The sequence below is a fragment of the Syngnathus floridae genome, chromosome 19 (genome assembly GCF_059516105.1).
Source record: "Syngnathus floridae isolate MCC-2025c chromosome 19, RoL_Sflo_1.0, whole genome shotgun sequence".
Lineage (NCBI taxonomy): Eukaryota > Metazoa > Chordata > Actinopteri > Syngnathiformes > Syngnathidae > Syngnathus > Syngnathus floridae.
In genome coordinates this window covers 910,297-929,349 of record NC_142431.1, presented here as the reverse complement: position 1 = coordinate 929,349, position 19,053 = coordinate 910,297, and the positions used below count along the sequence as shown (strand labels likewise).

General features: G+C 50.4%; 3 protein-coding genes across 9 annotated transcripts; all 3 read right to left on the bottom strand.

The window, feature by feature from the left end:
- Positions 1 to 301: 301 nt before the first annotated feature.
- e2f6 (E2F transcription factor 6) lies at positions 302 to 3,015 on the bottom strand. Of its 2 annotated transcripts, none has more exons than XM_088361651.1 (8): positions 2,763 to 2,901; positions 2,058 to 2,447; positions 1,906 to 1,952; positions 1,748 to 1,800; positions 1,474 to 1,657; positions 1,249 to 1,404; positions 1,045 to 1,159; positions 302 to 985 (listed from the first exon to the last, which is right to left on the bottom strand). In XM_088361651.1, exons 2-8 carry the CDS (start codon positions 2,319 to 2,321, stop codon positions 815 to 817), a joined length of 990 nt encoding a protein of 329 aa, XP_088217777.1. In that variant the 5' UTR covers positions 2,322 to 2,447; positions 2,763 to 2,901; the 3' UTR covers positions 302 to 814. The 2 variants fall into 2 exon arrangements, with proteins under 2 accessions (XP_088217777.1, XP_088217776.1); XM_088361650.1 differs by having other exon boundaries at positions 303 to 985; positions 2,808 to 3,015.
- A 270-nt stretch (positions 3,016 to 3,285) lies between these two features.
- myt1la (myelin transcription factor 1-like, a) lies at positions 3,286 to 16,612 on the bottom strand. Of its 5 annotated transcripts, none has more exons than XM_088361237.1 (24): positions 16,052 to 16,612; positions 15,523 to 15,919; positions 15,241 to 15,376; positions 13,069 to 13,261; positions 12,923 to 12,956; positions 12,538 to 12,600; positions 10,380 to 10,723; positions 9,693 to 10,305; positions 9,247 to 9,629; positions 9,050 to 9,184; positions 8,572 to 8,662; positions 7,953 to 8,069; positions 7,664 to 7,884; positions 7,239 to 7,543; positions 6,942 to 7,160; positions 6,754 to 6,881; positions 6,620 to 6,688; positions 6,475 to 6,537; positions 6,327 to 6,410; positions 6,035 to 6,256; positions 5,862 to 5,953; positions 5,694 to 5,797; positions 5,474 to 5,617; positions 3,286 to 5,410 (listed from the first exon to the last, which is right to left on the bottom strand). In XM_088361237.1, the coding sequence occupies exons 4-24, from the start codon at positions 13,142 to 13,144 to the stop codon at positions 5,270 to 5,272; spliced, it is 3,648 nt and encodes a 1,215-aa protein (XP_088217363.1). In that variant the 5' UTR covers positions 13,145 to 13,261; positions 15,241 to 15,376; positions 15,523 to 15,919; positions 16,052 to 16,612; the 3' UTR covers positions 3,286 to 5,269. The 5 variants fall into 5 exon arrangements, with proteins under 5 accessions (XP_088217363.1, XP_088217359.1, XP_088217361.1 ...); XM_088361233.1 differs by having other exon boundaries at positions 3,286 to 5,617; positions 6,754 to 7,160; positions 15,523 to 15,701; ... (1 more) ...; positions 16,052 to 16,075; positions 16,437 to 16,612; XM_088361235.1 differs by having other exon boundaries at positions 6,754 to 7,160.
- A 324-nt stretch (positions 16,613 to 16,936) lies between these two features.
- Positions 16,937 to 19,008, bottom strand: rnaseh1 (ribonuclease H1). 2 transcript variants are annotated; one of them, XM_088361240.1, is made up of 9 exons: positions 18,882 to 19,008; positions 18,416 to 18,526; positions 18,206 to 18,330; positions 17,938 to 18,138; positions 17,758 to 17,857; positions 17,635 to 17,693; positions 17,470 to 17,550; positions 17,282 to 17,406; positions 16,937 to 17,160 (listed from the first exon to the last, which is right to left on the bottom strand). In XM_088361240.1, exons 2-9 carry the CDS (start codon positions 18,478 to 18,480, stop codon positions 17,053 to 17,055), a joined length of 864 nt encoding a protein of 287 aa, XP_088217366.1. In that variant the 5' UTR covers positions 18,481 to 18,526; positions 18,882 to 19,008; the 3' UTR covers positions 16,937 to 17,052. The 2 variants fall into 2 exon arrangements, with proteins under 2 accessions (XP_088217366.1, XP_088217365.1); XM_088361239.1 differs by lacking the exon at positions 18,882 to 19,008 and having other exon boundaries at positions 18,416 to 18,875.
- Between the last annotated feature and the right edge of the window lie 45 nt (positions 19,009 to 19,053).

Sequence of the window (19,053 nt, the reverse complement as noted above, 5' to 3'; positions counted from 1 at the left end):
AGACGACCGGAAACAAAATGGTTTAATTTTGAAAAGAATAATTATTATTTTTATCCGTATTTCCAAAAAACACGCAATTTAGTTTTTAGTTAACTATACTAATGATTAGAAAAAATAAGATTGAAGCATGACAAAATATAAACAATTAAAAAGATCACAAAAAGTGTCTGTAATTGAATAAACAATAGTATATCTCTAACTGGATGTTAAAAAAGGCTTTAGATCTTTACGGTATTAACTTCAGTGATGTTACTGAGCCAAATAACAGAAATTCACACCTTTGTTAGAATTTAATGTTTTATTTACATTCTTATCAAAATAAGATAAAGCAAATATAATGCAGAACATGTGGTGTAGAAAACAAAGAAAGCTCTTCGCGAAGCCCACGTCAGTTTGATGATGAAGGTGGCTCTTTATGAAAAATGTGCATCCTGAACCACATAAATTTCCGTTTAAGCAAAACTTTCGCCCACTTTGTCGCTGCTAAGGCACAGGGGTCAAACTCAAGAGCCAGACCTGGCCCACCGGGTCATTATATATGGCCCGTGACATAAAAATAATTTCCTCTTCCAAGATCCTTGCTCAAATCTGTACTAAGATCCATATGTGTAATAAATAATAATATTGAGATTTTGCAAGAATGAGTTCTGTCAGCGGATATTGACACAAAAAAAGTCACAAGAACATAGTAGATGAATGTCAAACCACTGGTGTTTCTCCCTTTTTCAGGCTCCAGTGGCAAATGTTTGTTTATAAAAGCAACAAGTCCGATTGGTCTCGCCTCGGATATACGGGATCAAAAAAAAATCCTCTCCTACTGGACGTTCTTGTGCGTGTGCAAAGTTTGAGTCTGTATGCGACTTTCCTCCAGCGTCATGAAGCAGCCACTCATCTCCTCCTTGACTGGCACGCCCCCCGTGCCCAGGTCGCAAGTCATCACCATGATGGGACCGTTGCCGCCTTTCAGGTGCACCTTGATGTTGTCCTGCACCACACAATGAACATGACAAATGCTGGATAAGGCACATTTCTGAAAATGTTTACCTCTGTGGGCGCCGGGACTTCCAGCTTGGTTTCCTCCGGCGCTTTGATGACAATCACCGTCTGCTCCTGGAAGGCGGCGAGCTGGCTAACGTCCTCGTGCGTGACGTAGGCCGCCGTGCGCATGCGAGTTAAGACAAACATCACGGCTGACTTTCATTTTTCAAATCATATCGTTGTACTTTGCTATGAGGCTGCAAAGGATATCTTGCGTTTTCTTCATTGTCCGTCATGTCAAAGAGTTGCTGTGCGCATTTCTTGATGAGGCTGTCCAGTGTGCTCTCCTCCAGCTTCAGGTTCTCGAGCTCCTTCTTGAATTTCTCCTCAGTTTTCCAAAGGAATTGGGAGATTGGACACTGTCCTCTGGATGGGCCACAACAATTGTAGTTTGGACTTTGTCATCATTGGGTGCACACTCACACGTGTACTCACATCCACTTGACCCTGCGGGACTTCCTCTGGACCACGCTGATGCTCTCCAGCACGCCGACGATGTCGTAGACGTCACACTTGCGAGTCTGCAGCCTGCTGGCCGCCTGGTGGAGGTCCAGCCAACTGTCTGGAGACGGTAGCAGGAGTTCCAGGAGGCGCCGGGTCAGCAGCACCGCGGACATGTCTGGAAAGAGCACACATGAGAATGACACAATGATACAACTGGAAAAAAAAATCTTTAGTTACCATACTTAAATGAAAGGACAACACACACCATTTTTGGATGGCTTCTTTGTCTGAAGATCCTCTTTGCATTGAATGTCCACACTGCAAAATAAAACATTCAAACAAAATAAAGCAAAGAATGCCTCAAACTTTGCACAAGACTTTCTATTTATGGCGGTCGGTCTCTATTCACAAGTAAATGCTTACCTTGTTGTGATCACTTTTGGAAGATCATGCAAGGTTGGACTTGGCACCTGAAAGGAAGAAGAGTTCAAAATATTGCAATCTAACTATGCTCTAAGCGTTAATCACCTACAACTCTTCTTAGTCTACACCAGTGACGAATATGAAGAAGTGACCTGCTGAGGAGGTTGTGGAGACGGAGCTTCAGGAGGAGCACCACTTCCATCTTCCTCCATCTCTTCCTTCATCTCTTCTTCCATCTCTTCCTCCATCTCTTCCTCCATCTCTTCCTCCTTCTCTTCCTCTATCTCCTCCTCTATCTCTTCCTCCTCTTCTTCATCATCGCCAGCGTCTGAGACGCCCCACTGGTCGTCCTCCTCCGACGACTCGGCCCCCCAGGGACTGATGCCCCCGAGGGAACCGTCCAGGTAGGGCGGCATGATGGGGATGGCGTCACTGTTGACGCCGTTCCTGGAGATGTCCTCCGGCAGGAAGTGCTCCTCGCAGATCAAGTGCTGCTCCGACGCTTCCTGCTTGTCTGTCTCTCGCAGGGCAGCCAGCCAGACCTAAACAACAACATCATCAGCATCACTTTAAAAAGCTGATTTTGGCTGAGACTCAGTTTAATTGGAGGAGACTTCTATCTTGCAAATAAGACGATGACACTTTAAGCTACTTCAAGAGTGCAAACTTGTGCAAGCTAGTTGACTTTTAAGAGGTAAACAAAAGGTCCAAACTATCACTGGGGTTGCGAAGTCCTCAGCCACCGTTAGCAAACATGCTAACACAAAATGCACATTACAAGGCGAAGAGAATCCATGCAAAAGTTAGCACCGTAGCTAGAATCGCTAGAACGAATGTTAATATTGGGGCAAAAGTACCTATTTAGGGTGTGTTTGTTTTGGGATGCAGTCACGTGTGGCTACCTTGACCCGCGCCGGGTCTTTGGGGAACGGGAAGAACCTCTTCGGCGGTCGGCTCAAGGCGCCCCGGTTACCGTTGAGCATGCGGTTCGGACACCCGGATACAACACACTTGACCATGCTTAGCGCCCCGAACTCCACGGAAGTCCAAAAGAAGAGATCCCCTTGAAAGTTGGCACGTTTTCGAGAACCCGGAAAAGGCGTGTCGTTGATGCGGAAGTACAACAATGGAGCCGAGTCGTTGTTGTTGTTTTTTATGTAGCGCCCTCTAGCGGAGGTTTCTGCGTATGGCGTCCCATAACGACCTCACCAGTTTATTTTTTTCCGAACTATTCGTTTCACATTTAATGAATTATATAACTATTTTAGTATTTATATATTCATTTTTTAAGTAGTTCACTTATTTCAATATGTATTTAATTATTTCAACAGCTGGTTAATTTGTGTGAGGCCCTCTTTGACCTAAGAAGAGGTGACAATCTGAGTTGCAACACAAGATTTATTCCGAAGAGCAAGAGATGTCAAACACCATCATGATAAATATATATGTATATATAAAAATTTTCACCATTGAAATGAAAGTAGCATGTAGCAACTCATGAGTTCTATACGCAGCAGAAAAGACAAACAGAACTCATGCCATGTGCATGGAAAGCCGCCAAATCCTCCAAGTGACAACAAAAAACATAAAAGGAACAATGCATTTAAAAAATCTTTTGACAGTCCTGCAAAGAAAATCAGCATTTCACTTTTTTTTTTTTTAATAATACTGTATGCATTTGTTCATGGTCGGTAGTTTATACATGTGATGAACATCTAGTCTAGCGTCTGTCTTTGAATTGTGCTTTCATCTTCTGGTCTTGTAGAACTTGAAGACATTTCGATGTCCCTTTTGATGCAGCGCATCTGACAGCCGCTGGTTGGAGAAACTCTTTGAGCATTTCTTCCATCTGCTAGTATTGCTCAAATAGCTTCTCAATCTCTAGTAGGTCATAAGACAAATTTCACAAGCTCCCGCTGAAGGTTGACGCATCATCGCCAAGTTCATCATTTTGTTTTTCCAACACTGAAGAAACACGATTCATCTTTACCACGTGAAAATAATGTCAACAATATTCTCCGAAAAGCTCGGGACACTTGCAAAATGATGTAACAATGCAAAATACAGTAAAAAGGATATGAAAAATGAGGTGCTGATTGTTAGAAAAAGGTACATTGGCTCTCTTTGTTCACTTGATTAGAAATACAGCGGTGCCTTGAGTTGCAAGTTTTTTTCGAGATACAAGCCATCATTTAGTGATTGATAGAATCCATACGGTGCAGCAACACATGTAGAAAGACAAAAGAACAGTACAGAGTCGTTCATTCTTTATCCTCTGCATAGAATAACTAATATAAGTGTTGCTGTACTGCCCCCCTGTGGCCAAAGTGGGAACAACAGAAGGAGTTGCATTTCATTAATGCAATGTGAATTGATCACTTTTGTATTCATTTCAATGAGAAAAGAAGATTTGCGTTTGAGTGCTTCTAAGTTAGGAGTACGGTCAGGATTAAATCAAACTTGCATCTCAAGGCACAACTGCAGTCGATAGACAATTCCAAACATAGTCAATGTGTGTGTTTTTTTTTTCTTTCTCCCACATACAACTGAAATGTCTGCTTTTTGACGCAGAAGTCAACACTTTACTTTTTTTTTCTTTTTTCTTGACGTGTTCAGACGAGCCCCGATAAAGTGCATGCATGTCAGGAAAAAGTCTGCTGGGTGGACGATGGGTGCAAATGTACAATGAGCGGTGTGTGTGTGTGTGTGTGAGACCCTGTAAGTCCAGTCAGCCCCCCTCCCCCCCACCTCCACCTCCACGCAAACACGCACACGTAAAACATGAAAAGATGGAAACAAAGGCGTCGCTGTGTGTTCGTAGTCAAAGTGGATTACAAAACCAGTAAAAACATCAATCAATCGGCGATCAATGATAGTTGAATTCATAGGAAATTGCATATACCCAAACTTTTTTTTTTTTTAAATATAGATTGCATCTGAATAAATCATGCCAATATTGCTGTCCTACCAGCTCGTTCACGCGGCTCGTTGACCAATCGATCGATCAATGGAGCTATCAATCAATCAATGAGTGGCAGATTGTCTCCTACACTTGGCCTTGAACTCTTCTCTCCTGCTTTGATTGCGCTTCACGTTGACCATCAATCAATCAATCAATCAATCAATAGATAAATACATTAGCAGCTGTACGTCACATTATATCAGGTCATATGAAAATGTACAAAAGTTGGATGTTGAATCCAAACAGCCAGACGATTAAAAAAAAAAAAAAGAAAAAGTGGTGACAGCATGAATGTGATAGCAGAGCGACGGTAGCTTACAGCAGCAGCAGCAGCAGCAGCAGCAAAAAAAAAATAAAATCAATAATGATAAAAACAACCTTTTGCTTGCGTTGTGGGCGGGGCTACACTTGGATGCCCTGCACGGCCTGTCGGATGTTCTCCAGCAGCGCCTTACTCTCCGGGCTCTGGTACTGGTCCTGGTGGCTGTACATGTCCGTCAGAGCGCTCACGTACGTGTCAAAGTTTTGCTCGTTCATCGGCTCCTGGCGGCAGAGAAGCGACGTTTGGGAAACACCTCGAGACAGATGGACGGTTGCCGTGGTTACCATGTGCGGCAGTTGGATGTTGGCCAGGCTGTTGATGAGCGACTGGCTGAGGTTGGCCAGCTCGTGCAGCAGCGAATCGTTCTGCTCCTCCATCACCTTGTTCTCCTCCTCCATGGACCTCAGGCTGCTCTCCATGGTGGTGATCTTGCACGAGGTCGGCAAATCAATCAATCAATCACATTTTCCTGAAGCCTTCAAACTGAAGTGAAACCTTTCTTACTTGCGTCCTCAGCTTAATCATATCCGACTCCACTTGATTGTTGGACTCGTTGATATCTTTGATTTCTTCATCCAGCTGTTTGATTTCCTCGTCGTTTTCAATGCCTGCAGATGAAAAAAAGACAAGAGGCACAAATGCCGTTTTTTTTCCCGGCCGCTCGAGTCTCACCTTTGCTGGCTCTCTGCTTGATTGTCAGCATTTCCACGCCGCTCATCCTGGCCTTCTTCATGGCCGAGGATGCCCGGGGACAACCGGAGAGACTGGAGCGAAAAGACGCGCATGATTGCAGCCGGTTGCCGCGGCGACGGGATGCAAACGCTCTCGCGGCGGGGACGGCTCACCTCCGGTGGGTCAGAAAGCTTCCGCTGACGTGGCCCGAGCCGTCGCAGCCCGGCGTGGGACACGTCATGCCGTCCGTCTTGCCGGACTTCCAGGCCAGCTGAGCGCCGTTCACGTGGTTGTCCTTCTGCCGTTTGGCCGCCAGGGGGCAGCCCGAGGCGCTGCGGTGGGAGGCGTACTTGCCCGTCACGTGACCTTGGCCGTCGCAGCCTGGCACCGGACACCTGCACGCCCGGACCTCTCGTTCAGATGTTGCAAAAATATCGCTGACTCGGCGAGAACGAAGACGCTCACTTTATGGGCTCCTGCTCGTCTTTGTCTTCTTTGCTGTGGAGGATTTTGATGCCGCTCTTCTTGGCTCGAGGGCAACCGGACAGGCTGAAGGACGGACGGACGAGCGCTTACCAAACTGCCGAGACGTTACGGCGGCAACTTGCGTTACCTGCGGTGCGAGGCGTAGTTCCCCGTGATGTGTCCCGATCCGTCGCAGCCGGGCGTGGGACACCTGAGGGACACCGCCGCCATTTGTCGTTATCGGCACTCACATGGAGGAGATTTGCAAAAGTACACCAAACTTTCCCATTCACCTGAGCTCTTGCGCGTTGGAGGCCATCATCCCGCGAAGGTTCTTGTCGGCCAGCTGGCAGCCGGACAGCCTGCGCGAGATAAGCACAAGAGCGTTAAAGGCCGAGCGCCCGTCCGGCGGGATTGGCCTTCTTACGTGAGGATCTCCTTCTTGGGCTCCTTGCAGGGCGAGTACTTGAGGTGTTTGGGGCTGGGCGCGGCGCTGGCCTCGGCCGGGTAGCGCTGCTCGTCCAGCAGCTCGTGGAAGGCGTCCAGTTCGTCGCCCTGGTGGGACCAGACACAAGATGAAGGTTCTGTTTGCGAGGGGCGTTCTCGCATCTTCACCTCCTTGTCCACGCGTTTGATCTTGGTGTAGTCCAGCGGGAGGTCCCAGCAGTCGGCTTGGCTCAGCTGGTAGCGGCGACTGTTGAGGAGGGCCTGGCGCTGCGGGGACATGGGCTCCAGCGGCGTCAGAACCGTCCCGCTGCCCTCCGGCCCGCCGGGTTGCCCGCCCGCGTCCACCCCGCCGCCATCTTCCTCCTCGTCCAGGTCCCCCTCGCCGCTCTGACGCAAACATCAGAGATAGCCTTTTAGGGACTCGGTCGATGCTAACGTGAGCTGGCTGTGGCCCCGCCCCTCTACCTGCATCATCATGTCGTGCATTTTCCCTCCCACGGCGTGCGGGAGCTCGCGACACCTGGTGGACAGATTGAGGATGGCGGTGGCGGCCATGTGCGCCGCCTCCATGTCGTGCGTGTAGTCGAAGCTGCTTTTGCTGCACGTGCTGCTGGCGCTGCTGCCGCCGCCGCCGCCGCCCAGGGACAAGCCGACGCCAGCCAGGTCGCCTCCGGGGTCGCCGCCGCAGCTCAGGCTGCTGCTGCTGCTGCTGGGCGCGTAGCTGCTGGTGGTGCTGCTGGCCGGGCTGGACGTCTTGCTGTACCGCTTGGCTACGGGCCACAAGATAGCAACACAGAAGGGCGAGAGATTTAGCTTCACTCCAATCCTGTAGATGGTGCTACTGCACCTTTTGACCTTTTGCAAATAGCAAATTGGAAATCTTGGCTCACCGTCATACGCCTTGGGGGAGGTATCCCGGCCGTGGTGGGACTTGCCGAGCGGGCCCCTCTTGCCGTAGCCGCCGTGCTGGCCTTCGTAGCCGCCGTAGTCGTAGCTGGTCTTGGAGTACTTCTCCAGCTCCTTGGCCAGGTTGGATCGCGGCGTGCTGGTGGGAACGTTATTCTTGTAGCCGTACTGAGGAATCTCCAGCTGCTTCACGAAGCACATGGGCCTGACGAGACAACGCGCTCGGCGTTGAGCCCATCTACGTTTGCCGCTCGTCGAGGAAGCGGGCGTTACCTGAGGACGCGGTCGGACGTCTGACTGGACTTGCTGCTGCCGCCGCTGTCCATCACGTGGCTCTTCTCGTGCACCTTTGCCATCTTCTCGGCCGCCGCGATGGGACAGCCCGACAGACTGGGGAGGGGGGGTGAGGAGGTCGTAAGGACACGCACACACGTTTCATTTGCCAAAGAACATTTTTGTGTTTGTTTCCTTTTGAATCCGTGCGTGGAAGCTGCAAAACCATATCAGAGCTTTCTCTCAATATGGCCGCTCGCCACTAATTGACCATCCACGTAGACTATTTGAACGCGGGAAAAGCCAGCGCCACGTCGGCCCCCGCAGCTATGCGGGCGTTTCCATGGTGACGGCCAGACATGAAAGCCCGTGCGGAGCTGCGGCGGCTCACTAACAGATGCTACGTTAGCTAGCGCTGCTTTGTCTGCGCGCTCCCAGAGGGGCTGTGCCACATAACGCTAGCGATGCCTGACGAGGCGCCTGAGCGGCTTTCGCTCGTCAGCTGGAGACAACCGCACTGGTAAAATGATATTTTATATGATGTGGAAATATACTTTAAATGATAAGTGACACCTGCAGCACTTTTAGCGCCCGCTTCAGCACCAGCTTTCTGACTCACCTGCGGTGTGAGTTCCTGTTGCTATTGACATGCCCCCGTCCGGAGCAGCCGGGGGTCGGGCACTTTAAAACATTCTCATACATGGCAAGGACTTGACAGGAGAAGATGAGAGAGACAACGAGGGTTAGGAGCCGACAGGAAAGTTATCAGGAAAACAGCGGCGGCATCCGAGCGTGCACGTTGACGGGCGAAGGCGTGCAAACGTCAGGGAAAGAAGCGGCAGGTGGAAGTGGACAGTGAAATGAAGTCTAAGCAATGTTTGGGCAAGCTCAACATGACAACAATGTAGAAATGAAAAGAGGATTCTTCTGCAGTCCAACACAACAAACATGGAGGCGGGAAGATGACACACATTTGACTTTGCTTCCAACGAGTCATCTCCAGCGAGCGGAGAAGCTCTCCAGGCATGCAAATCATGGCGAAAGGAATCCCGATCGCTCATGCCGATTTTGGGTGAGTGACGTGTGCCGAGACTTACTCTCAGGGGGGACGCGGTCTTTGTGAGGGCAGCCGGATAGGCTGCGGTGGTGCGGGTACAGACCGGTCACGTGACCCGTGCCGTCACAGCCCGGCGTCGGGCACTTGCTCTCCTTCTTCTCCCCTCGCGAAGACTCTGGACGAGGAGGCAGGAATGGCGATTAACAGACGGATGTTGGATCTCCACGTGTGCGTTACCTTTGAGGTAGTAGGCCCTCTTGAGTCCGTCGTGGTGCATCCTGGACTTGCGTTCCTCGCCGTGCACGCGGTGGTGATGGTGGTGATGTAGATGGTGGCGCCTGGGCTGCTTGTGCTCCAGGCGGTCCTTCATGACTTTGGCGCGCTCCGACTCCAGCGCGATGGCCTTCTCCAGCAGCGAGAGGTTCCCCTTGGCCATGTCGAAGGTGTCGTCGGAGCGCTCCGAGGCCACCGAGGCCGTGTCCTCGTCGAACTCCCGGCCGTAACCTCGGGACGCCGGGCTCAGTTGCTCCTCCAGCTTCAGCAGGTTGACCATGTCGGAGAAGCTGCGCTCCGGCGGGCCGTCGTCGTCCTGACAACTCGGCTGGCAGCCGCCGTCGTACCTGAGAGGACGGCAGGAACAAGAGTCAGCTTTGCGCAAAATCTGACTGGCGCTTTTGGTCTACCTGTTGAGGTGGAGCGCTCCCTGCTGGTCGGCGTGGTTGCGCAGTTGGTGGTGGTGCTGCGGACGGTCGTCCGGGTGCGTCTCGCTGAGTTTGCGGGCCAAGTCGAAGCACTGATTCCTCAGACACTCCAGACTGCTCAGACACACTTCCTCCTCGCTCTCGTCGGCGCCGACGCCCAGACGCCCGTTGAGGCCCACGTCGGGGTAGCCGTCGTCCGGCAACACGGCGCCGTGGCCCTGCGCCAGCAGTTTGAGCGAGTCCACCGTCTCCCTGACCACGTCGCTATCCAAGTCCACGCTGAGGTCGGCCTTCCGCTCGCCACCGCCATCTTCGTCGTCCTCATCCTCGTCATCCTCGTCTTCGCCGCCGCTGTTGGAGGAGTTGGAGTTCATCTCCGACTCGGTCAGGGCCTGGTAGGCTGCGTCTTCTGCGATCTTGCCCAGGTTGAGCAGAGACTTGGCCACCAGCTCGTCGTAGTTCTCAAACTCATCTCCGGGGCCGCCGGGACCGGATCCAGAACCCGGAGCTGGACCTGTGATGCAGCTGTGGTTGTTGTTATCATCCTTGTGGAGCGGAAGAAGCTGCTTAGATTGTCCATTTGGCGGGTAGTCAACTGCCAAGAAGAGAAATCTGCTATGTAGGATCACACAAAGCATTCAAACTTTTTTTTTTTCGTTTAGAACTCACCCCGTTGATGCTCGAGCTCCTCCTCTTCCTCGTCCTCCATCTCGTTGTGTCCCGCTGGCGGCGCGGCGGCGTCCTCCTCCGGCTGCTCCTCCTCCTCCATGTCATCAGAGAACTCCTCCTCGTCCTCCTCCTCGGCCTTCTCGCCCGCGTCCTCCTCCATTACTTCTCCTCGCTCCCTCTGGTCTAAGGCGTCCTCATCGCCCTCTTCCTCCTCCAGGTCATCCTCCAATTGGTCGTCGTCCTCGCCGTGGCAGGAGGCACCAAAGGCTCTCCTTTTGGCGGCCGGCTCGAGCGGTTGCTTCTCCAGTACCTTCCTCTTCTTGGCCAGCGGGCATCCGTAAACGCTGAGGAGAAAATGGCGTCACACTTCAAAAAATGTCCATTTGGAGATTATAAAGGCCAAACCAATCTTTCCTCTTGAAAAATAAAACACAATAAAATCAAGTGGAGTAATAACGGCGCTTATTCAAGCGGGGCTTCAATTACACAAATCCCATAATAGTCATCAAGTGATGGCAAAAGTCAGCTTTAATTGCTCCAAAACAGGCAGCGCAATTACGGCCGAGCCTAATGTGGATTTGAGGAAATCAATTAAGGCCATTTCCATATGAAAGAGCTTTTTTTTTCTCTTTGGGATGCAAATGCGTGCAGGAGGGAGGTCGGGAGCGAACCTTTAAAAACAGCTTTGCAAAGACAATCATAATAATGCCGAGCCATGTTTGATTGTCACAAGGCGACAAAACATTACAAAGAGCTTTGCAAATAACAAGCACACCATAAGGTTCCATTCATACAAAATATTGACTTCATTATGGCCACTGAGTGTGTGTATACATACAAACATCAGCTGTGCTGGAAATCTCCATTTTTGTGCACATGAAAATGATCAGAGGCAAAGACATTGCGGTGTGTGTGTGTGTGTGTGTGTGTTTGACCTTGGCCACCTCACTGTCTCCCGCCAATTAAAATTCCAGCAGTAATTAAAGCAGATCAGAAACAAGGGAACAGCGCTGCAAGGGCGAGCGACTGCGCATGGTAATTAGGTGGCGTGTGTGTGTGTGTGTGAGAGTGTTCATGCGTGAGTGCACGTGTGTGTGATGCAGATGGATTTCTCATGCAATTCTCTGTGAGCGTGTGTTTGTTTGTACAACGAATTGAAGCGATGGCGTTGTTAGTATGTTGCTATACTGGCACAGTTTGACGCTATTGACGCTAAATGCTAATGTAGCATCCCGTGTCGCCGGAGGCGGGTAGCTTCTTCAAGCACACGCTAACAATGCTGAGTGGAGTATTTGAAATCAATGTCGTAGCTTCGCCGGCTGAGAGCATCGGCTCTGTTGCCATGGTTACCGACCATCGGCTATACCTGGAGAAACGAGTGGAACACCTAGCGTGCGCGAGACAGTCGTCACGCCGTTTCCGAAATCGACTCGGTCATGTGGAGGCCTTTGTACATTCGCCAGGATCAACAACAAAAAAAAGTCTGAACGACTTTAATTGACACCGAATTCAATTGACCCTAATTTGTGAAAAAGTGAAGTTCAATTTGGAAAACCTTGCCACTGATTCTGAAAATGACAGATAATGATATTCGTCGTGGGACAAAATGATTCCATCGGACGTACGCCGAGGGGAGGCGGGACGGAATCGGCGCCCCCGGCAATGCCACCTATCGACTCATTACCGTGGCAACCGTAAGCGAGACGGGCGAACGAGACGGGAGGGTGTCGCCCAGGCGAGGAGACGGAATGAGGGGCTCGCCGTTGCCATGGCGAGAGGGAGGCCGCATCCCTCCCGGCCGTCGTACTGCAGCATGCACACGGCCCTGTCGCCATGGAGACCGCCTCCGGAGAGCAGCAGAGGTAAAGCCGGCCAGACGCCAAAGGTACACAGTGAGAGCGAGGAAGAGAGTATGTATGTGTGTGTGTGTGAAAAAGGGATCAAGAGTGTGAGCAAAAGAGAGAAAGATGAGCAAGAGTAAAGAGAGAGAGAGAGGGAGTGTGAAAAAAAAAAGATAGAGAGAGAAAAGTCAAAATAGCAACAGAGAGAATAAGTGAATCAAGCGGGGGAGAGAAAGAAAAAGGAATAAAGGGAAAGAGAGGAACACACGGGCACACTTTCACGCACACGCATGTCGAGGAGGCAGGTCATCGCTTACCTGCGGTGTCTGGCGTACTTCCCGCTGACGTGACCAGAACCGTCGCAACCCGCCGTCGGACAGCTGACAAGACAGACAACCCGGCGTGTCATCATTATTATTCATATCCAACAATGGGATTATTATTTAGAGCAAAATGGCCGACATTTGGAGTGTCATCACAGCTACGCTCGAGAGTGATGAGCTAACTTTGTGGAGATGAAGCGTCTTAGGTAGCCGGCGGAGCATCGTTTAGTTGACGGTGACTCACAATTTGCATCAAACCAACAAAGTGTAAGTGTGCGTGTGTGGGAGACACGACGCAGTGCGTGAAAATAGATTTGTAATTCGCAAACACAAAACCGCACACAAGGCTACATGCAACGAAAGCCCGACTTTGACCTACCTGAATAGTTCGGGCGTCACGGCCTCAGTGACAGCTTTGCACCGCAGCACGCAGACGGAGGACAAAAAAGAAACACCCGAGTCAAAAGGGAGAAAGAAGGAGCCAAAATAAGAGGCCAAGGAGAAGGAGCAATTGGAAAGGCCCACCTCGCACTCCTTTGGATCTGGTCCGATGCCGTTTGTCTGCTGAGTTGGGCTCCATCTGGACAGGAAGTGACATCATCGCCACGCCAGAGCAGAGCCGAGGATGAAGAGTTTAGCTGGCTGGAGCGCGGCGTGCAGACGGCGAAGCGGCTCAGATCTCCTCCTCCTCCTCCTCCTTGCTCGTCCTCCTCATCATCTGCAAAAGGCAGCAGAGGTCGTGAGGTCAAAGTTCATCTTGACACGCTCGTGATGCCGTCGGGCCACCAAGAAGGACGGGCAAGACTGCAGTGCAGCAGCACTTCTCATCCACATGGAAATTGTCTCCGTGGCCCGCCGAGTTCATCTGAGGCCGCCGCCGCCGCCACGCTCGCCGAGCACCCGCATCAAACACCGACTGCACGCCCCCTCCCCTCCTGAGAGAAGAAAGCCCCCTCCTCCCTCCCCTGGTCTTAAATTCCACCACTGAGTGTGTGTGTGCTTGCACATGCATGTGATGGAATGTGCAAGCATGTGAACACATTCAGTGAGTTCACAAAATAAAATAAATATAAGTACGCAGAAAAGTACAACAACTGGAAAGAATGAACTTTTTAGTAGGCACATCAATTGCACACAATAGCAGGCACATACAAATAAAAGATGGCATTAAAAAGGGTAAAAAAAAAAAAAGATATTTGCGATGGAAAGACAATAAATGGAAGAAACTGCAATTGTGCAAAATCCAGATTGTGAGCTTGCATCTGGTGAAGCTTCAGCTTGTGCGTGAAGAGGCGTCCCGTACTGTTTAGTATTCAGACTGACACTCTGGCTGTCTGCTACAGTCTGATGCAGCGCTCGCACGCTCACTCGCAACGAAGCGCACAATGCAGCCGAGCCGACACACCACATCGCACCGCATCGCATCGTATCGCATCGCTCTCGGCTCTTGTGACGGCAAACAAACGTGCGCTCGCAGCCACGCCGCATCAATAATACAAAACAAACACAAGCCAAACGTTTCATACAGCGCGCGCATGTGTGTCACGTGTTTGCGTTCGCTTGCAAATATTATCTCACCACCACGTCATAAAACATTCACAAGTCGAAAAGTACGAGTGGCTAGGCACACTCCCATCTATAATTTTTAATCTTGCTAACATGTTGAAATATTGGAGTCAGTCATCGGTGCAGTGCCACATTGTGCCACAACGCGTCAAGTGGCAGCACTGAGCTAAACTGGAAACGACGCAGTACGATACTTGGTATCGATACTCGTCCATCCTTAAAGACGTGCGTGCGTGCGGGCAACAAGCATCTTGGTCAGCAGGCAGTGCCCCCTGTGGGCCGGCCGCGGGGACGACTCGTAAATGAATGATTAGTTTACCATCCACATCGTCTTTCTGTCGTTGTTTTATCGTCATAAATAAACTCATTTTTACCACTGGGTGAATGCAACCTTCTTCTACTGTGGTTTACAAAAGGACAGAAAAACCTCTAAACTTTTTTTTCTGGTGAAAGAAAAGAGTCTAGAATATTTTCTCCAGTCCAAATGTGCTAAAACTGCTGTCTTAAGTGGTTCAAAGGACGCTTCATAGAAACGATTTCAATGTTGGTTAGCGATTAGGGCAGCAACATTGCGGCTCCCGGCAAACTTGAGTCCAAGTGCGGGCGAGGTGATTACAAATGCAATCGGCAAGTGGTTCGATCAACTCGGCGCACGCACAAATTATTAACAAACAAAACGTCTGATGCTAAAATAACGCTGACATTGCTGCAATGTGCAAAAGTTGTTTGATTCAACTCATATAAACATGCGTGCGTGTCCCTAATGAAGTGCCCGTTGTCAGGCATCGTCATGTCAATACAGTACACGCTAAGAATGACAATAACACTTCGGATTTGGGATTTTGGAGAGCTGAAAAATGATCAATAGCATCACGGAGGGATGTTGACAGCAATAATTTGCAGGTGCCGCATTGCATGTGCACGTCTAACGGGCAAAAGTGGCGGAAAGCGAGGACGCCAAAGCCGCTAACGTTGTCCCCCCCCCCCCCCCCGCGGAGGCGCGTGCACAACAGTCACCTCGGCCAGCGCGCGCACGCGCGCCAGCGAGCGAGCTCGGGGAATGACAATGTGCGGAGGCGAGGCGAGGGGCGCACGCGCGTCGAGGAATGACGACGGAAAAGCCAAACATACCGCAAAAGACACGATGGCGACTCCTCTTCTTGCTCTCTTCGTCCTCCTCGCGGTCGGAACGGCAGCACTCTCCCTGGGCGTCTCTCCCTCCACCTGCTCTCTCTCTTTTGTCGCGCACTATCTGGCCATGCCTTCACTGGATGGGAGGGAGGGAGGGGCGAGGGATGGAGGAGGAGAGAGGGGAGATGGAGGGAAGCCAGACAGACGCGAGGAGGAAGAGGAGGAGGAAGATGGGATGTTGAGACACTGCAGAAAATGAAGAGGAGGAGGAGGATGGTTTACCTCTCTGGCGTGTTCTTCCGTGTCCTCCTCTCGCCTCGACTGGCGGCCGCGCGCACGCAAGCCAAATGACGCGGCGGGGGCGCGCGAGCTCCTTCGCCTCTCCCTTTTTTTTTTTCCCCTTCTTTTTCTCTCCGAGCCTGTGCGCGTACACGGCGTCTTTTGCACGCACGCGCCTCCCACTGGGAACAAAGACCAACTCCCTGTCCACTTTTTTGTTTGACTATGATTGACATGAGGGAATATGACTTTTCATAATTGAGAAATGTGAAGCGCAGCAGACTTATAAGACGAGAAATATTTTAAACATAGGTGTCGCTCTGGAAGTGTGGTGAAAAACCAAATCTTTGGTTTCAATCAAACCTTGCTGCTGTGTCGACTCCATTTGGTCATGTTGCGCCTGTGCAGTAAAAAAAATAAATATATATTTACATTTTTTTATGTTGTTATTAATAAAGAAGACCGCTAGCCTTTGGTCTTTGCAAAGAGTGAAGCCAAGCTCCAAAAGTGAGAAAAAAAAAACATGTCTTACCTTCAACTGTCACAATTTGAAGGCCTGCGAGGAAGAGAGAAAAAAAAAAGTCATGATGGCAAAAAAGCCTGCTCGACAATTTGCTGTCAATTAATTTGAGTATATTCGACTGGATCCAATGTTTTATGCGGAATCTATATGCAACCATCCTTTTTTTTTTTAACTGAACATTTTATTTTTAAGGTCACATGACCCCACCAATGCGACCGGCAAACAAAGATGTCTGGCCTCGGTGACCGAGCCCGGTGGGTACGGTCCAGTGTGGCTTAGTCGAACTCGAGTGAAAAGTTGAGAATGTGTCTGTCTGCCGTCACGGCTTTGGACAGAAATGAAGTTTTGTGGCCGCGGGTTCTGAGGGAGCGCCGACCTCGGCAGAACATCCCACCCGCAGAAAGTGGAAAAACTTCACGCATCGGCTGTCGACCTCCTCCACGTTGCACTTGTTCCTTCCCTCCAGCGGGGCCGCCACCGCGTTTCCATGGCAGCATATCGGCGGCGTTACTAATGAGGCGGCACCGGCAAGGGGGGGTGAGCGTGCACAGATGACCTCTGACCTGCGAAAGGCGCTCTCTCTCTCTCTGCCTGCGGCCAGGCACTCTGCCAGGAACATGCAGTGGAGAAGATTTGACATTTTTGTTTCCATCCAACCAATAAACTTGAAGATGAACAAAAGAAGCAAGGAAACAACACAAAAAAGGCAAAACTCTGCATGAGAGCAAACCTCTGCAAGTTTAGGGCTCCCCCTGGTGGTCAGAAGAAGCCATCTCAAAATGAATCATCCCTACCTTGTCTTCCACTACAGTTATGGCCTTGCTCTTCCTCGCCTCGTCCTGGGAACAGCAAAGTTGGTCTTCACGCTCCATCAAAAACCAACCGAGACCAGGATGAGGCGGAAAACAAATTTATTGCAAAACAAATAAAAGTACACTGATTTAGAACGATGGCCTCGGTTAACACAAAGAAACCTTGGCGGAGCAAAATGCGGGCGGGTGGACGGGCGCTCACGGCGACGCTGGGTGGAGCTCCGGCTTGGGTTTTGCCGCTCCTTCTCTGGACAGCCTGTCGGCTTCCTCGTTGCCTTTGTAGCCCGCGTGACCGGGGATGTGCATCTGCCACATTCAAAAACAATCTGATTTCAAATTGCACCAACATGTTTCTGTTTTGGTCCCTAACAGCCCTCAGAAAGCAGACATTTGCAAAAAATCTATGGGTGAGTTTTCTGAAGCGTACCCAGACCACCTCCAGCTGGCCGCAGAGGCGGTCCAGCTCCTCAAAGTCGTCTCTGTTGGTGACGCTGCCGCCTGACTTGAGCTGCCAACCGTTCAGCTTCCAGTTCTTCACCCACTTGGTGATGCCTAAAGAAGAGGCAGTGCTTTGAGCGCCTTGTTTGGAGCGGGCAAGAATTGAAAAGCACTCACCGTTGATGGTGAACATGCTGTCTGTGTAAACCAGCAGCTTCTTGATCTTTTGCTCGCTGGCCTGTTGCAGCGCCATGCATGCTGCCTGGTGCATACGCAAGCAAAGATATACATTTTCTAGTTGTTGTTTTTTTGTTAACACTTCCCCAGCCTACATTCCAAAACTTGCCTTGATTTCTGCACGTTGGTTGGTTTGTCTCCCCTGCAGTGGCTCGGCAACATTCCTGGAAAAAAAAAAAAATATTTTTTTCACATTGATGGATTCATAGCGTGCTGGAGTCTCCTCACAGAGGATGCTGGGGGCCCCAGTAGACGCCGATGCCGGCCCGAGCACCGCGTCTGCCGTTTAAGGAGCAGCAGCCGTCCGTGTAAACCACCACGGCGTCGCCTGCATGCACACAGCACAGGAGGTCTAAAAGTCTGAATTGCAGAAAGACACACACAACCCAACATACACACATGCGTTACCCATGTATGTGAATCCATCTTTGTTGTCCGAAGATGAGCTTTGGTTGGGTTTGATGCGCTTGGATGGCACGGAAGTCTCCTCCTGCTGCTTCTTCTCCTCTTCGTCGTCTTCATCAACGTGCCTTCTCTTCTTACCGAGCGGGATGTACTCCAAAGGCTCAGGACCCCTTTTGGGGAGCAAATAAACATCCGGTTCCACTGCTAAAGAAAAAACAAAAACAGGGACATCAGGAGAATATTCTCCAAAACAATGCTGTGCAGTCCTGACCTTTGGGTTGCTGTGGTACCACAGAAGGTTGAATTCCTCGAACAAAAGCCCACGCGTCCTTCTCGGAGGCAAACTTCTTATAAGAAGCTGCTGGGAATTTGTCCACTTGGGCCTTACACTCATGCCTGCAAAGCAAACAAAATTGAGCCATTGAACATCTCTTATTTTGCATGAGTAGGTTGAGATCGCAACTAGGAAATGGTCTCTCACCAGGACTTGTAGACACCTGGTTGCAATCCTTTCCTCACGGCGTAGAAAAACTTCCCCTTGGCCATGTCGTCCACGGAGGTGTCGCAAACGCTTCTCGTCAACGTCACTCCCCTGAAAAGACGAGCTAGTCTCAGCATGACAGTCAGCAAGTAACCGGCCGATTCACGCAGGCGGCTGCCATCTTGACGTGGACAAGAATAAACGGCCTGCCCGCGCTTGTTTGTTGGCAGAAAAACGATGCAAACGTCTGTTGACGTGTTAGCAGTGCTAATGCTATGCTAGCTGCCGGCGAGCTTTCAAGTATCAGCTCATCCACGACACACGTCAAAACATGACATGCAGACGACTGCTGCTTCTGCTGTCCATTTTATAGGTCTCCGTGAAGAATTTGTCTTCACAGATAAGACAAAAACAGTCCAAAGAGTGAGAAATGGAAAGTTCTTCGACCTATTCTTCGACTACACACCAATGTAGCAGCAGAGCGGAATTTCTCTGTCGCCGCCTGGTGGACAGGAGGCTTCACGTCAACCATCGCAGCACGGAATTCGAGCGTAGATTTATACCGTTCGCCCATAATGCCATGATAATCTCTCAAATCTTTTCTATATTAAATATGAAATAATTTTTTTTACGGGTGG

What these genes read in the sequence shown, in the direction of transcription:
- e2f6 (XM_088361650.1), bottom strand. Translation starts at nt 2,924, where the DNA reads ATGGTCAAGTGTGTTGTATCCGGGTGTCCGAACCGCATGCTCAACGGT. An exon ending in CTCCACAACCTCCTCAGCAG is followed by an intron (nt 1,953 to 2,057) that starts GTCACTTCTTCA and finishes TCTTCCTTTCAG; the next exon opens with GTGCCAAGTCCAACCTTGCA. An exon ending in AAAGAAGCCATCCAAAAATG is followed by an intron (nt 1,658 to 1,747) that starts GTGTGTGTTGTC and finishes TGCTCTTTCCAG; the next exon opens with ACATGTCCGCGGTGCTGCTG.
- rnaseh1 (XM_088361239.1), bottom strand. Translation starts at nt 18,552, where the DNA reads ATGCTGAGACTAGCTCGTCTTTTCAGGGGAGTGACGTTGACGAGAAGC. An exon ending in TGGGGCCCCCAGCATCCTCT is followed by an intron (nt 17,694 to 17,757) that starts GTGAGGAGACTC and finishes TTTTTTTTCCAG; the next exon opens with GAATGTTGCCGAGCCACTGC. An exon ending in CAGCATGTTCACCATCAACG is followed by an intron (nt 17,407 to 17,469) that starts GTGAGTGCTTTT and finishes CCTCTTCTTTAG; the next exon opens with GCATCACCAAGTGGGTGAAG.
- myt1la (XM_088361233.1), bottom strand. Translation starts at nt 13,144, where the DNA reads ATGATGTCACTTCCTGTCCAGATGGAGCCCAACTCAGCAGACAAACGG. An exon ending in GGAGCGCTCCACCTCAACAG is followed by an intron (nt 9,630 to 9,692) that starts GTAGACCAAAAG and finishes CCGTCCTCTCAG; the next exon opens with GTACGACGGCGGCTGCCAGC. An exon ending in GAGGGCCTACTACCTCAAAG is followed by an intron (nt 9,185 to 9,246) that starts GTAACGCACACG and finishes CTCCTCGTCCAG; the next exon opens with AGTCTTCGCGAGGGGAGAAG.